Source organism: Heptranchias perlo, chromosome 12, assembly GCF_035084215.1.
Source record: "Heptranchias perlo isolate sHepPer1 chromosome 12, sHepPer1.hap1, whole genome shotgun sequence".
Lineage (NCBI taxonomy): Eukaryota > Metazoa > Chordata > Chondrichthyes > Hexanchiformes > Hexanchidae > Heptranchias > Heptranchias perlo.
Window position 1 is genome coordinate 35,811,357 of NC_090336.1, and position 17,097 is coordinate 35,828,453.

Genomic DNA, 17,097 nt, shown 5'->3' on the forward strand with positions numbered 1-17,097 from the left:
GCGCAGAGATCTCAGAGGGTTGTAGGGCTGCAGGAGGTTACAGAGATAGGGAGGGGCGAGGCCATGGAGGGATTTGAAAACAAGGATGAGAATTTTTTAAAAATCGAGGCTTTCCCGGACCAGGAGCCAATGTAAATCAGCGAGCACAGGGGTGATGGGAGAACGGGACTTGGTGCAAATCAGGATATGGGCATTGGAATAGAACAGTCTTGAGGTAACAAAGGCATGAATGAGGGTTTCAGCAGCAGATGGGCTGAGGCAGAGGTGGAGATGGATGATGTTTTGGAGGTGGAAGTAGGCAGTCTTGGTGATGAAGCGGATATGTGGTCGGAAGCTCATCTCAGGGTCAAATAGGACGCCAAGGTTGCAAACAGTCTGGTTCAGCCTCAGAGTGGCCAAGGAGAGGGATGGAGTCGGTGGCTAGGGAACGGAGTTTGTGGTGGGGACCGAAGACAATGGCTTCAGTGTTCCCAATATTTAGTTGGAGAAAATTTTTGCTCATCCAGTACTGGATGTCGGACAAACAGTGTGACAAATGAGACACAGTAGAGGAGATTAGAGAGGTGGTTGTGAGGTAGAGCCGGGTGTCATCAGTGTACATGTGGAATCTGATGTCATGTTTTTGGATAATGTCGCTGAGGAGCAGCATGTAGATGAGAAATAGGAGGGGGCCAAGGATAGATCCTTGGGAGACTCCAGAGGTAACGGTGCAGGAGTGGGAAGAGAAGCCATTGCAGGTGATTCTCTGGCTATGACTGGATAGATAAGAATGGAACCAGGCGAGCACAGTCCCACCCAGCTGGACGAAGGAGGGGAGGTGCTGGAGGAGGATGGTGTGGTCAACCGTGTCAAAGGCTGCAGGCAGGTTGAGAAGGAAGAGGAGGGATAGTTTACCATAGTCACAGTCACGTAGGATGTAATTTGTGACTTTGATAAGGGCCGATTCAGTACTGTGGCTGGGGCTGAAACCTGATTGGACGGGTTCAAACATGGAGTTGTGGGAAAGATGGGCATGGATTTGGGAGGTGACAACACGTTCAAGGACTTTGGAGAGAAAAGGGAGGTTAGAGATGGGGCAAGGACAGAGGGATCGCGGGTGGGTTTTTTGAGGAGGGGGTGTGGATGGCGGCAGATTTGAAGGGGAGATGGACAGTACAGGAGAGGGAATCGTTAACAATATCAGCTAACATGGGGTTCAGGAAGAGAAGTTGGATGGTCAGCAGTTTAGTGGGAATAGGGTTAAGGGAGCAAGAGAAGGGTCTCCTGGACAAGAAGGGCTCGGAGAGGGCATGAGGGGAGATAGTAGAGAAAGTAGAAAAAGATGCAAGTGCAGGGCTAGGGCAGGGGGGAACCGTAGAGGAAGGTTGGCTTGGTGGGCTAGGGGAAGGGAGGGAAGCGGCAGAGGCAGCTGAACGGATGGTCTCAATCATAGTGACAAAGTCGTCAATGAGCTCCTCGCACTCTCTGTTGGAGGTGAGGGTGGAGAGGGCAGGGGAGAGGGGTTTAAGAAGATGGTTTGTAGTGGAGAAGAGAAGCCGAGGGTTATCTTTGCATTCCAGGAATGATCCAGGACAATCCTGGAATAGTGAGCAGTTTTGGCAGAGGACAGCAGGACCCGATAGTGCTTTATGTGGTCCAGCCAGATCTGGCGATGAATGGCTAAACCAGTTATCCAATAGGCTGAGAGAGCTGGGGCTTTTTACTCTAGAAGAGCGTAGACTTTGAGGAGATTTGATTGAGGACTTTAAAATCGGTAAAGGATTAGATTCAGTCCATGTCGATAGGCTATTCAAGTTAGGTAGATGAGGGAGGACCGGGGACATGTGTTTAAGTTATGTAAGCATAGAACCAGGTTAGATATCAAGAGGTTTTTCTTTTTTCAGAGGGTTATCAACCTTTGGAACAAGTTGCCGGTTCATTCAATGTGTGGATTCACTGCAAGTGTTCAAAAAGGAGCTGAATGAGCTCCTAACTGTGGCTCATATCATAATGTAGAAAAGGGTAGGTGGGATATTGGGAGATATGTCTCTCGGTCACTGTGGTCTCCTAGAACTTGTATAATTGCCTTCAGGGATCAGAGAGAAATTTCCCAGATTCTTTTCCCCCAAGGGTACCACATAATAGACTTGTTAGCAAAATTGAAGCCCATGGGATTAAAGGAGCAGTGACTGTATGGATACGAAATTAGCCAAGGGACAGAAAACAGAGATTAGTGGTGAACGATTGTTTTTCAGACAGGAGAGAAGCGTACAGTGGTGTCCCCCAGGGGTTGGTGTTGGGACCACTGCACCATTAGGAAAGATGTCAAGGCCTTAGAGGGTGCAAAGGAGATTTGCTAGAATGGTACCAGGGAAGAAAGACTTCAGTTATGGGGAGAGACTGGAGAAATTGAGGTTGTTCTCCTTAGAACAGAGAAGGTTAAAGGGGAGATTTGATTGAGGTATGCAAAATCATTAAGGGTTTCGATAGAGTAAATAAGGAGAAACTGTTTCCAGGGGCTGAAGGGTCAGGAACCATAGGACAGATTTAAGGTAATTGACAAGAGAACCAGAGGTGACATGAGGAAATTTTTTTAAGCAACGAGTTGTTATGATCTGGAATACACTGCCTGAAAGGGTGGTGGAAGCAGATTTAATAATAACTTCCAAAAGGGAATTGAATAAATACTTGAAGGGGAAAATTTTGCAGAGCTATGGAGAAAGAGCATGGGAGTGGGACTAATTGGATAGCCCTTTCAAAGAGCCTGCACAGGTACGATGAGCCAAATGGCCTCATTCTACACTATATCATTCTATGATTCCGTGAAAATTGGTCTAGGGTTTCGATCTCTGTTTTTTGCCTCTCCCAGGATATTATGTGGTGGCTGGTGGGTGGGGAGAGGGGTGATGCTGTTAAGTTGCACCATGACGGTATGGGACAGACTTGATGAACCAGCTGGTCTTTTCCTGTCTGTCATTTTTATATGTTTGTAACACCAATCCTATGGATCTGAACAACTGGCATTGTAATAAGGACAAATTTGCAGGGTGATGGGGAAGGAGCAGAGGAGTGAGATTAACTGGATAGCTCTTTCAAGGAGTCAGCACAGACATGATGGGCTGAATGGCCTCCTTCTGTGCTGCATGATTCTATGATTCTTTAATTTTATCACAAAGTACTTTTGGACCAAGCAACAAGCAGGTTAGGATAATGAACTCACCTCATATCCTGGGTCAGTGAGATCTTTAAAGGAGGCATGGCAGGACCATCAAATTTCCTCCTCTCTTGATCTTGGATGATTCCTAAGGAGACAACAAAATGTGAAATCATTTCAAATTTTAACACATTTACTGCTCTATTTCTTCAGCAATTAGGAGCACCACACATCCTTTATCAGTTGGTACCAACCACACTGATGTACTGCAATGGGATATGGTAGTGTTATAATGGGCTACAGTAGTCTAGTGGTTGTTACTGGACTGATGATCCAGAGGCCTGGACTAATAATCCAGAGAACACAAATTCAAATCCCACCATGGCAGTTTGAGAATTTGATCTGTTTAAAAAAAAATCTGGAAATAAAATGCTGGTATTAGTAAAAGTGGCCATGAAGCTGTTGGATTTTCATTAAAACCCAACTGCTTCACTAATGTCCTTTAGGGTAGAAAGCCAGCTGTCCTCACCCGGAGGAAAAAAGTTAACATCTCAGCTGCAACCTTTCATCACCTAAAACACCTTTCTCTTTCAGGTGTTCACAAGATAATTACGGATATGGAAGGCCATTTGGCCCATCTTAATTGATCCATCCAGAGAGATCCTAATATCACCCCATTGTAGCATCCAATTGCTTCTTAAATTATGCCAGAGTTTTTGACTCCACTAATTTATCTGGAAGTTTATTCCACATGAGATCACCACTTGGAAAATTTCTATTAATATGCATTCAGAGATTGAAAATTCCCTACCTGAGCTGCTGGTGCCTCCTAATACAGCTTCTTTTTTCTCCTTACTTTCTTGGTAATGTAACAGGTGAGACCAAAGTGCTGATTTACCCTAGCAACAGAAAATAAAATAGACACGATATAACACATGACATTTATGCAGTGACTTTCATGCAACAAAACAAATCTCTTTCAGAGAGGTAGGTGGGGGATACAGAGCAGGAAATAGCTCAAGACATGATCAAAAGGCTATGTTTTGAAGAAACTTTTGAAAGTGGACAGAGATATAGCAAGGCAAAAGGCAAGGGGCACAAATCACTGAAAGCTTAGCTACAGACAGTGAAGCCGGTGGGGGGTGGGCGAAGGGGAGGTGGAGGATGAAGAAACCACAGCAGACCAGAACTGGAAGATTGGAGGATCTTAGCTGGGACATGGGGCTGCAGAAGGGTTACAGAAGAAAGGTGGAGTGAAGCCACAGAGAGAGATGAGGATTTTTAAATCATTCTGTTGTGGACATGGAGTCAAGTGGAGGTCAGTGGCAAGGGCATCAGTGATATACTAGATCACTGTTAAAATATATTAAAATAGTTTATAGTTTAGATGGAAAATTATTTAAAAATTCAAAAACCATCTGACAATTTTAAAGATCTGTACCATAATGAAATAAAACAGTTCATGGGGTAAGTTAATGGGGAGCGTCACCAGGGGCGGGGGGGGGGGGGAGGGGGGCGGGGGGGAAGGGGAGGAAGGAAGGTTCTAAAGCTGGATTCGATGTAAAAATACGAAGAACGACTGTAAAAATCAATCTTTTAATAAACCTTTTTCCTGAGAAGACATATTTTGAATTGTCCCAGTCAAAAAAGCAGAATTTAAGATATCTGTTTGGAAAGAATTGGCTATGATGACTTTACTGGTGAATTTGTCTCCAGGAAACATCAGTGAGGTGACTGGTGACTGAATCCTTTCTACTCCTTGAAGCTGAACTTCTTGGTTGAATGAGACTTAAAAGACCAGTATTAGTCAAGCACAAAATTTTTTATATGTACCATAACTACTATGAAGCAAACATCTGAATGACAGGACCCCCGGCCGTCAATATGTCGAAAATACAGTGGTTAAAAAGACAACGTGAAGCTTTTCTGGTGCATCAGTTTTTAAGTCCACTTCCTAGTGTGCAACTGAGACACACAGACCAGAAAGATACCATCCCCAGATCAGGTTGAGTTAGCTATTCCTAACCAGGGCAGTGGCAATGTTAATACAATTGGCCTTTGTGTCCCTGGGGTGGCAAGGCCCAGAAAATAACCTATTTTAAAACTGAATTTTTAAACCAAGGTAAGGAGGGGAGTGGCTTGCATTGATTGGCTGCTGTTCATGCCAATCAATAGGAACCTAATAACACAAACAGATCTTACAGCTGGATTTAAATAATTTGGGAAAACAACCCAAGATCCTTACCAACTTACCGATTCAGAAAAGAGAGAGAAAGAAAAGGAGAGCACGAGAGCGAGAAAAGGAGGGAGGGCGGGCGAACTTAACAACCTAAGAACATAAAAAATAGGAGCAGGACTTGGCCATATGGCACTTCAAGCTTGCTCCACCATTCAATAAGATCATGGCTCATCTTCGACCTCAACCCCACTTTCCTGACCGATCCCCATTTCCCTTGATCCCCTGGAGTCCAAAAATCTATTGATCTCAGCCTTGAGCATATCCAACGATTGAGCATCCACAGCCCTCTGCGGTAGAGAATTTCAATGATTAACAACCCTCTGAGTGAAGAAATTCCTCCTCATCTCAGTCTTAAATGGCTGATCCCTTATCCTGAGACTATGCCCACTAGTTTTAGACTCTCCAGCCAGGGGAAACAACCTCTCAGCATCTACCCTGTCAAGCCCCCTCAGAATCTTATATGTTTCTATGAGATCACCTCTCATTCTTCTAAACTCCAGAGAGTATAGGCCCATTCTACTCAACCTCTCCTCAGAGGACAACCCTCTCATCCCAGGAATTAATCTAATGAACCTTCGTTGCACCGCCTCTAAGGCAAGTATATCCTTCCTTAGATAAGGAGACCAAAACTGTACACAGTACTCCAGGTGAGGTCTCACCAAAGCCCCGTACAATTGTAGTAAGACTTCCTTACTCTTGTACTCCAACCCCTTTGCAATAAAAGCCAACATGCCATTTGCCTTCCTAATTGCTTGCTGTACCTGCATGCTAACTTTTTGTGTTTCTTGTACAAGGACACCCAAGTCTCTCTCAACACCAACATTTAATAGTTTCTCACCATTTAAAAAATATTCTGTTTTTCTATTCTTCCTTCCAAACTGAATAACCTCACATTTCCCCACAATTATACTCCATCTGTCACCTTCTTGCGCACTCATTTAGCCTGTCTATATCCTTTTGCAGACTCTTTGCGTCCTCCTCACTGCTTACTTTCCCACCTAGCTTTGTATCGTCAGCAAACTTGGATACATTACACTCGGTCCCTTCACCTAAGTCATTAATATAGATTGTAAATAGCTGAGGCCCAAACACTGATCCTTGCAAAACTCCACTAGTTACAGTCTGCCAACCTGAAAATGACCAGTTTGTCCCTACTCTCTGTTTTCTGTCTATTAACCAATCCTCTATCCATGCTAATATTATATTACCCCCAACCCCATAAGCCCTTATCTTGTGTAACAACCTTTTATGTGGCACCTTATCGAATGCCTTTTGAAAATCCAAATATACTACATCCAATGGTGCCCCTTTATCTACCCTGCTAGTTACATCCTCAAAAAACTAATAAATTTGTCAAACACAATTTCCCTTTCATAAAACCATGTTTACTCTGCCTATTCAGATTATGATTTTCTAAGTGCCCTGTTACCAGTTCCTGAAAAATGGATTCCAGCATTTTCCCAATGACTGATGTCAGGCTAACTGGCCTATAGTTCCCTGTTTTCTCTCTTCCCTCCTTTCTTGAACAACGGGGTTACATTTGCTACCTTTCAATCCACTGGGACCATTTTAGAATCTTAGAATCTAGGAGTGCAAGAGAGAGAGAGAGAGAGAGAGAGAGAACGAATGAGAGAGAGAGAAAATGAGAATGAGAGAGAGAGAAAGGAAGGAAGGAAGGAAGGAAGGAAGAAAAGAAAAAGAAAAAAGAAACAAACTCCAGCAGCTCCATTACTGTGCTGTCCAAGACCTCTACAGTTCTGCTAAGGCCCAGGATCATTCTTCCATGCTCCCAAAACCCAGATTGGTCTCTAGTGCTACCAAACCATTGGACCATGTCTGGTACAACTAAACCTGTTAAACATCAGCGCCAACAATTTCCTCGGGAGTTCTCCTGATCGGCCGCCACGATTTCCGCAGAAACTTCATTTCCGCTCATCTTTTACCACGGTTACAGCGGCCGATCGGGACTACACCTGAGGAAGTTCCCAGCGCAGATGTCTAACTCCAACTGGGAAATCTTGCACATTTTCTTGCTGTCTATTCTCAGCCTTAAAATTAGTACTGGACAAAAATTAAATACACAGGTAAAGGAACAAATATGTGTACGCCACTCATTTAGGGCTTTCACAGAATAATGGAGAGTTGTGGAAATCAATCCAAAGCATCAGTTAAAATTACAAAATACCACACAACAAAAATAGAATATGCCTTCTTCAACTACTTTAAATCAGCAATCCTGATGTTATCCCCTACATGGTCTAAACACATCTATTGCTATAAATCAGTGCATCCTTTGATTCACCATAAGCAATGCCACAGAAAATCTGCATATATTTCACACAAAAATGACTCCCTTACATGCTTTAAAGTATTTTCCTTTCACTTAGAAACAGGCCTCATTCATGAATGGTGGAGGAAATTAAATATTTCTAAATCTGGGAAATGTGCCTTGGTTACTCACTTGTTTGACCTGGAGGCCATGACTCCATATTCTCTCCAACAAATCGCAGAGGCTGGCAATTAGTGTATTCTCCTCCACTCCTGTGATAGTCACCTCACCGTGACCCAGTTCTACTGCTTCTCGCCCCATTTTCTCCACCAACATGCGCTTAGTCTGCAACAGAGAAATGTGTGGATTGATGGGCACATCCAAAAATAGACACAACAGGCCGAAAATCGCTTTAAAAATAACGGTGAGATCAACAGCGTTCACTGTTGTTAATGGCCAAATAAAAGAGCAAGTTCCAGTGTTCACACATGCGCAGACAAATGCAGAAATCTGGATCTGCCGTTCTGTCAGGTTCACCTTAAATGGGTTATCGCCGGCTGTAATCAACAGAATCACTAGACCAACGCCAACTTGCTCTTATGCCCCACTGGAAACTAACTAATGATTTTATTGACGTAGCTTTCACTTCCTGGTTTTTACATTGTAATTCTGCTGCAATCTGATTGGTCGAGGGGAGAGATCGATCCTCTCGCTTCTTCCATGGAAGCTTCGCTGGAACTAACGCTGGGATCTTCTCAGCTTCCTATTAGAGGAAGTGCCCGCAGTAAAGTTAGTTAGTGGGTTAGTATAAATCTATGGAGCGGTGAGCACTGTTCATTTGCCACTCAGAGCAATTTACAGGCCAATGACTCAAGGTTATAATACTGGCCTTCTTTTAGAAAAAAAGTGAAAACTTCTCAATGGCTTTGTGAGCAAATCGGCACCTGGTATAGTACAAAATTATACAGACTGGAAAGATCCCAGGTTTGATCCCTGACCTGTGCGAAGTTAGCTGATCTCAGCAAGGCAAACAGTTTGGGTTTTGGCTACAACTGGCCTCAGTGTTCCTGGGTTGAGAAAGGGGAAGGACATAAAAAAAGACAGCCACACTTTCTGCTCCTGTTTGCTATCCAGTGACTGCTGCTGAAAGATGCATGTATGTGTGGACAGGATTGAGCTTGGCTACAATAACCAACACGCTAAAATAATCTGATAGCAATCTGAACTAGACTTAGGCATGAAAAATGGCACTTGGGCGAGCTTCTAAAAGGTTTCTGGTGCGTGAGGTACCATACCTCCAGTAACAGTCCGTGTTTTCAGGAGGGAAGGGGAGAAAATTACATAGAAAAGCACCATTACCTTATTACGACATTCCTTCAACAGACCCTCAACAAACTTCCAGTTGGTCTGTGCAATTACTGATGGAGAAAGGTTGGACAGCTTAGGCTGTCGCATGCCCGTTCCGAGATTCCGAGCTTCCTGTATATACTTCTGCAATCGGAGAAACAGAAGCATGAACGTCAGTATGGGCCACGTCACCATTAAGTGCATGTACAATCAATTCGCATTCAAAATCAACACTCAAGTAGGTTTGAATGGGATTCTATATTGTTGAGAGGTGGGTTTAAATTTAAAAAAAATCAATGAGTATGATAAACTGGAGAAAAACTAAGTTTAAAGTTATGGTAAAACCAGAAATGCAAATACTTTTCATAATACACTTCATAATGTTCAAGTCAGTTAACAGCAATGAATATGTACCAGAATGCTGTTTTAAATCAAAAAAAACCTTCAGATATATAGTGACAGGGAATTTTAATCTCCTACTGAAGAGAAATACCAGAACAAATTCTGCAGTAACCTTTAATATTACAGTTGGACTCTTCCACATATATACTGCCATTTCAAATGCGTCAATGTGCACACTGACCCATTTTCCCAAATATCATTAGAACACATGCACTGACAATATACACAGGGCAGAACAAGCACTTTCAGTTATGCAACTATATGCATAAAAAACACTGGGCTCTCTTGTGTCTTCACAGTGGGTTTTGTATTTTGTGGAACTGCTAAAAATCTGTTTTAAAATCCTGTCCCCATCAGATCCTAAATCCTGAAACAACATGGGATCTGAACTGTCTGTAAAAATAAAATGAATGCAAGAAGCTCTCCTTTTAATCTCTGGGGCCTAGCTTCAGATCCAGCCGAGGCTAATGGAATTGAAGTCTCTTCTCTCTTTGACCCCCAATTCCCAATGGGTTTGGGGCACCACAGCAACGACAAAGTAAAAGACAAACTGCCTGCAAAACAGCACAAATTGGCAAACTTATTAAGAAAGCCAAGGAGAGCCAGTTCAGGAAATGGAAAATTTCACACTGATGAAGTACGGGAGCAAAGTTGGGGTACAGTATACTACTGGGCACAGAAGGAACTTGACTCTGCTTTTAACATGTGCAAGTTCCCTGGGTTAAAAAGTGTAACAACTCGCCTCAGCTTGTTACTTTGGTTTTCTCTGCATTAACTGCAGCCCTGTCCAACAGGATAGCTGTGGTGTTTAAAGCATGTGGATTTGCTGGATTGTGAGATCCTGCTCTATTTCATTCATTATTTAAAAAGTACTAAATTAAAAGAAAATCAGAGAAATAGTCAAGTCAACCACGCCTGCTGGTCACACAGTTGAAAAAGGATTGCGTGCGTGTCCGAGCCTTGAATGGTTTGAGTTTGCTTCTTCATTTCTTGCCCCCAAGCACCCAGTAGCAGCAGAAAATCAAACCTTTGGATCTAAATTCAGTGTCACATGGATAAATATTCTTAAAGGACACCATAAACAATTCCATAAACATTTCACAAAAAACAAACGCATTGCTAATTTTGTTTGGAAAATGTTTACATTGATCTTAAGGTGAAACTCTAGGTATTTTATAATCTCATTTTTAATTTAAACTCAATATCTAGACTAGTGATACAATGCGTTTGTAAAACTTTGACAGTTTAATTTGTCACAAACTTTTGAGAGATCTGTTTATGCTTTTCTCCGCTAGATTTAACCACCAAATCATGTGAGTTGCAAAGATTACTAATAATTTTTTTAAAAAAGACATCAAACGTATCCAAAGACCTAATCAGGCATCACAGACCAGAATATTTCATGTTTAATTAATGGTCTACATTGAGTTAGCAGTGGCAGTTAGGGTGCTATAATTGTCTTCAGTGCCCCTGGGATGGGCAGTGTGTGTGTGTGTGTGTGTGTGTGCGTGCATGTGCGTGTAAGGGAGGGGGTGGGGGGATAAAAAAAGACATGCTTCTCACTCCTAATCACAATCCAGTCACGCGGGAAAGTTCACAGGATCCGGTTGGGCTGTGATGCCTTCTGCAGTCAAATAGCCTACCAACACTCACTGTCTAGGCTCACACATGAAGAATAGCCACTTAAGAAAGGTACCAAAAGGCTGGAACCTTCCTGGTCTCAGCTACTCATTGCCTTTTTGATATTCAATTCCATACAATTAGTTAAATACCTTCACAACAAATTATACTGAAACTCCTTCTTCCCTCCCTCCAGGTTAACTTTTTTTTAGCTCCTTCACACAAATCAAGAATGTAATTATACAGAAACTGTAGGACACTACAGCATTAAAATCTATTTCTTTCTTTGTTGTGGAGGTAGTGCACAGTCGGCTTTAGTGCAAGATCCAGAAATACTAAAAATTCAACTCACCTGAACTCAGTTTATGTTAAACATGCTAATTTTGGTTGATTTAAATTTTTTTTCAAATAAAAATCTCAATTTAGTTACCAGGTATTGCTGATAATTTGCCATTTATTTGCCAGGGAAAAAAACATGCAAGTGAAAGAACCTCTCTGAAATTAAACAGGCACATGCACTTTTTCAATTTTATCTCAGCAGAGGACTGCTCCACATCTCCCCTAGAAACTAGAGGCACACTGTTTTCAGGATTCTGCCCTTTCAACTCGGACACCCGGGCTTGGATTCTGAGGAGGAACCCCTTCGACCACAAGACCATCAGACAGTGGTCGTCACGAAACGTTCTCAGAGTCCTGCAAGGAACTGACAGGGTGGACTCAATCGGTTTCTTCCCGACCAGACGGTCGATGCCATTTGACAGAACCTCTCGTTGCCCGAACTGACCAACAGGCACCAAGATGTAGCCTGGATGGTGGTCAGAAAGGCCCCCCCAGTGCGGTCCTTCTAACACGCACGGAACCTCAGCGCCACCGCGAGCTGCCCTCGAGGCTGTGGCGGGGAGGAGACCGTCGTCCACCTCCTGATGGGCTGCCCCTTTACGCAAAGGGTGTGGAGAGAGCTGCGTTGGTATCTTTCCAGGTTCATCCCAAACAGTTGGGTAACACAGGATGCTGGGCTCTACAGACTGTTCCCCAGGACGCACACCAAAACAGATATCACCTGTGGCTGGAAGACCATCAACTCAGTGAAGGAGGCCATTCGGTCCGCTCGAAACCTGCTGGTCTTCCAGCTGAAGGAGCTGTCCACGACTGAGTGTTGCCGACTGCCACACTCCAAGGTGCAGGAGTACGTGCTTTGGGACACACAGAGGAAAGGTGCGATCTACGCAAAGGCTCAATGGGGAAAGGCCACCCCACCTTGTGTTGTACACCATTAACTGTGTGTACAAGGTATGGTGCGTAACTGTATTGATTGTACCGGGACCGTCGAATTGTACTGTATGTACCATTGCAAATTGTATGACCTGTAGTGTATTGTTTGAAGCATGACTTGAATTGCATTGTATGTACCCTTACAAATTTTATGAATAAAGTACATTTTGAAATATGAAAAAAAATTGGATTCTGTTCAGTAAAAGACGAAGATTGGGTTTACTTATTTCATAGATTTGTTATGTTAAACAGGCAATGTAAACTGGACCACTGCAAGGAAACAATCGTTGCCATGAACAACCACGTGAGTTGTCACATGGAGAAAAGTTCCATTTCTCAGCACCATTATTTCTCACCTTGAGGCTCTTTTACCTCACCAGAATTCTGTTGACTGCACATACAGTACTCTCATTGTCGACACATCCTCAACACTGAACTTCATAGAATTCCGAGAAATTACACCACAGAAACAGGCCGTTTGACCCAACCAGTCCGTGTTGGTGTTTATGCTCCACATGAGCTGTAGTCCTAATCCCATGTGTATGCCATGTTCCCTATTTTTTCCCCACGAGGTTTTAGAATCTGCCATCCATGCCTTGCATCCTCCTTTGCCCCACTAAATGCACCCAGTTTAGTGCTTATATACAAAAATGATGGGGAGGAAAAGACCAACTGGTCCATCAAGCTTGCCCCGCTGTGCCACATACTAACAAGCATTTTGTAACATGGAAGGAGCTCAGCATCAACTCCCAAGCCAACAGCAATATTTGGAGGCTCACGGAGTCCAATATAAAACATTTTTTACACGAGCAACAGTGCATCTCCATCAACCTCTGTGCAAGTCATCTTCTAATGACCTACATAAGAGCAGAAGCAAATGGCAATATAAACGCTGGAGAATAGCACACAGCGGTAGTTCTTCTGCAACTCTTCCAAAGGCTTATGTACAAGGTAAAAGTGCAACATACAAACAGCCATTGAGGTCAACTCAGTGAACATTACAGTTGATGGGTTTGCCAGAGTTTTGAAGGATGCAAAGGATGTATGCAGTGACCAGGAACACACACAAAGGTGCTACTTGATTGAGGAGCAGGTGAGCCCCTGCAACGTACCAGATAAAACTCAGACACAGATTTTAGAGAGGTCCTAGCAGTCTGGTTATGCCTGTCCAAGTTGAAATACAATACGATCTCCAGTTCAGGCGACAGACAATCCACATACTGACGAGACAGGAATCGTGCGAGTGAGACACAGACAAACAGACAACCAGAGTAACAAAAAGAAAATAATAAATAAAGCAATACAGACCAATATTCGACCTTATACAGACAAACAGATAGACAGAAATAGAACATGAAAGTAAGTCATCATAGAAAGGAACAAAAACAGAAAAAGTTGTATAATAAGAAAAAGTGGAACTGAAATCAGAAAAAGGATTCTTCAAATAAAAACAATACACTGGCTGCTATTTAGGATAATAAGATTTTTAAATATGGAGGACTTTCCCATTACTGCACTCTAAGAGGTGTTCTTATATCGCCATGTGACACAATAAAGCCCAAAAAAAAGGTTGTCCCATGCGCATTTCTCATCTTGTTATCTCACTAATTCCCTTTTCTTCCTTCCATTTTTGACTATTGACACCTTTCAGGGAGCATGGTTCCAAAGATGCTGGGTGCCTGACAGCACTTACCAAAATGGCCATTATTCATGTGCGTGTCTCTACAGTGAGTGTTGGCAAAGTAACCAAGGAGCATCACACTGGAGTTTAATCCTGTCCTCCCTCAACAATCACACCTGTGCTCTTCCACTAGCTATTGCTGGACAGCAATCACAAACGGGAACTCTGGCAGAATTTTCCCTCCCATAGAGTCAGAGCCACTGAGGCCAACTGTCTTCCCCCCTCCCCAAAACCACCACTGTCTGATAGAAATCAGCTAACTCAGCTGGTAATCAAACTTGGGATCTTCCTGCACTGTAACATTTTTTTAAGAAATAAATATTTAGATGTAAATATTTTTTAAATTCATCATCACGTGCTGGCGGTCTCCCAATAGGAGCCACCATCTTGACTACTTTTCAAAGGCAAGGTGTTGAACCATGATATCCAGCCTCGGTCCCAACAACCCACCAGCCCCAGAGGATAGGAAAAGGTGCGTCATGTTTCCGTACCTACACCTCGGTCTGGAGTGAAGATGATGCCCCTTAATTGGGAAACTAACTCATGGTAAGCTTTTTAAACCTATAATCTTTTTTCCTCAAAATGCACAGCTCTGTTGTTTCCAAGACGGCTCTGCGGCTAAGAGTAGAATGGAATGCCACTTGCACAAATTGATAGTGCCTCCCAGCGTGCCCTGTATTATTTTACCATGTTGTAAATCTGTTTCTGTGCTGAATTAATATTGTTTAACGTAGAATTCTCCAGCATACACAGTTCTCTGAATTTTTCACTAATCTAATGGTCTACTGTACATTTTTAAGTTAGTTTGGACATGACTGAATTAACATACAATTGCACACTCAATATTATTATGCTGTAAATGTCTTGCAAGACCCTTCAATGTGAGGATCATGTCCCTTTGTGCTCAAAGTAAAGGAATGCATAAATTTACTTGGAATACTGCCAACATGAGAGGGGGGCAAGGGAGAAATTCCTTGCAAGTACATTAACCAGTGTACTAAAAATAGCATATGGTGCAAATCGAATCCCTCAGAGTCTATGCAAGGAGTGACTATTCAGGTTTGTTTTATGCCCTATCATTTAATACTGCTGCAAAAACCACAAGCAATCAGAAGCTCAACAATCAACCTCCTTTGTTGATTAGAGCAGCAGGTATACACTACACGATAGCAAACAGTCTGAAGTATTAATTTGGTTTTTTTTAAATGGCCAGATATTGTTAGAAAATCTAAGGACTGCATATGAAATTACTAACCTCTCTCTGATCATTGTCCAGGTGCAGGTGCTCTGTGTGCTGCTTTTGTCTATCCTTTCGTCTCCACTGGGCTGGGGCACTCCGCTTCACCCACCTTAATGAGATTAAACACATTTTAACAGTGCAACAACATACACAATCACACATTTACTTTGCTGGTTACTACCATACCCACCCCCCACAGTCTAATAATTCAATAACATTCACAGTTCAGGTGCACATATACTTAGGTCACTTTACAGGATGACTGCCCATAGACTCTGGGAAGGTGGGCACTGGTTTTTACTTTGAAACATAAATAGCAAACATCCTGTGGCATACCTCAAGGCCACATCAGGGTTACTGGAAAGCATGAAGTGGACCTGCCAGTGGCCTCAGAGCCAAAGCCAAGCCCCAGACACCTGATAAATTTAACAAACACATTTCCTGTCAGAGTGGGCAGATTTCTGGATAAACTGAACTTTTATTTTTTTGCAAATTATTTATATTTTTACTTGTTTCGCTTTGCTATAAATTGTATATGTTAATTGGCCAGCAGACATACCAAAATGGCGGCGAAAAAACGTTACGTAAAATACGTAAGTGATTTAATTGATTTGTCTTTTCTTTTCCTTTGACCATAAAGATCAGTACAGATCAGGTAGGCCCACCTAACTCATCCTTCCACACATTTAGTTTATCTGTTCACAGTGGGTTTTGCTGGCTGGTCGTTCAGGATTGGTTGTTTTCAGACATCCTTAGTATTTTTCCATTGGATGTATATCTACCTGTCTTTCCCATATTCGATTGATATGTTGCCTATCTGTTCAGTTGCAAATGTTGTTTTATGAAGATAGAATCTGAGTGAATCAAGTGCAAGGGTGGTGCATATTTTGGACATCAGATGTGACGTAGAAATGGTGAAGCACAAAACTGGATAGATGGATCAACGGACAATAGACAAAATGGTATATCTTTCAAATGAACACTCCGATCACTTTAGGATCTTATGTTGGTGTTCCTGCAAGACAATTTTTCCTGTCAAATTGAACTGGATCAGAGGAGGGGTGCACTGTAAATAAAACAGTATAACAATATAACTGAGCAGCCTGTGTACACTGGGAGACACCAGAGTTACTTACTTGTTACTGGCTGGTGAAGAGGAAAGCACGTCTGACTGCAGTTTGGGAAAGAATCCAGATTCATACTTTCCCTGACCAATCTTCATATCCAGCAGGTGAGGGTGTACTGCAGTGTGGTCAATTTTTGCAAGTCTCAGCTCAATTGCCTTTTCTGTAGAACACGAGTCATTTTGATGATTGAGGACAACGTAAATGAATTATTATGCTAGCACAAAAAAAAATTTGAAAAACACTTTTTTGTGCCCAGTGGGCAAGAGCAGAAAATTAACCCCTTCAAAGGCCTGCAGGATTTTACTGAATCATAGCACAAGCGATGCAACTATATGTAAAGTCCCAACACAAATACCATGCAATCATATTCTCACCAGATTTTATTAGTTCAAAATTCAGCACAATAATTTTTTTGCAATTTCGATACAGCAAAGCAAATTATTAAGAGCAGATTATCCATGCAGAGCTGAAGTGAATTCCAGAATTGTGTCACTTGTGTATTATTTCCTTAAGACCTTTTTATATGACACCCCTTCAAGAAGTGTTACAACAGGCAAAGCTGGAACGTTAATGCCCCAAAGTCGTTTCCTATGGAAAATGTTTTTGAAAAATTTGAGGCTCCTCAGTGGGTAAATGTACTGCCTGATGAGGTACTGATTCATAGAGACTAGGATGATCACAGATTCAATCTTGGTATGAGGATTATTTGATCTTAGTCGCAGTACAGCAGTGGGGATGCTACATTTGATCCTAGTGCCACGGGAAGC

General features: G+C 42.5%; 1 protein-coding gene across 6 annotated transcripts in view; it reads right to left on the reverse strand.

The window, feature by feature from the left end:
* LOC137327957 (DENN domain-containing protein 5A-like) overlaps positions 1 to 17,097 on the reverse strand; it is a 221,825-nt gene that overhangs the window by 59,453 nt on the left and 145,275 nt on the right. For 5 of the 6 annotated variants that reach the window (XM_067993964.1, XM_067993962.1, XM_067993966.1 and 2 more), the window contains 6 exons: positions 16,340 to 16,490; positions 15,219 to 15,312; positions 9,001 to 9,132; positions 7,834 to 7,986; positions 3,945 to 4,032; positions 3,200 to 3,281 (listed from right to left, as the gene is read on the reverse strand). In XM_067993964.1, coding sequence (XP_067850065.1) covers positions 3,200 to 3,281; positions 3,945 to 4,032; positions 7,834 to 7,986; positions 9,001 to 9,132; positions 15,219 to 15,312; positions 16,340 to 16,490 — 700 coding nt within the window. Of the gene's footprint in view, positions 1 to 3,199; positions 3,282 to 3,944; positions 4,033 to 7,833; positions 7,987 to 9,000; positions 9,133 to 13,394; positions 13,503 to 15,218; positions 15,313 to 16,339; positions 16,491 to 17,097 lie in introns of all 6 variants that reach the window. The other variant, XM_067993967.1, reaches the window with a different exon arrangement.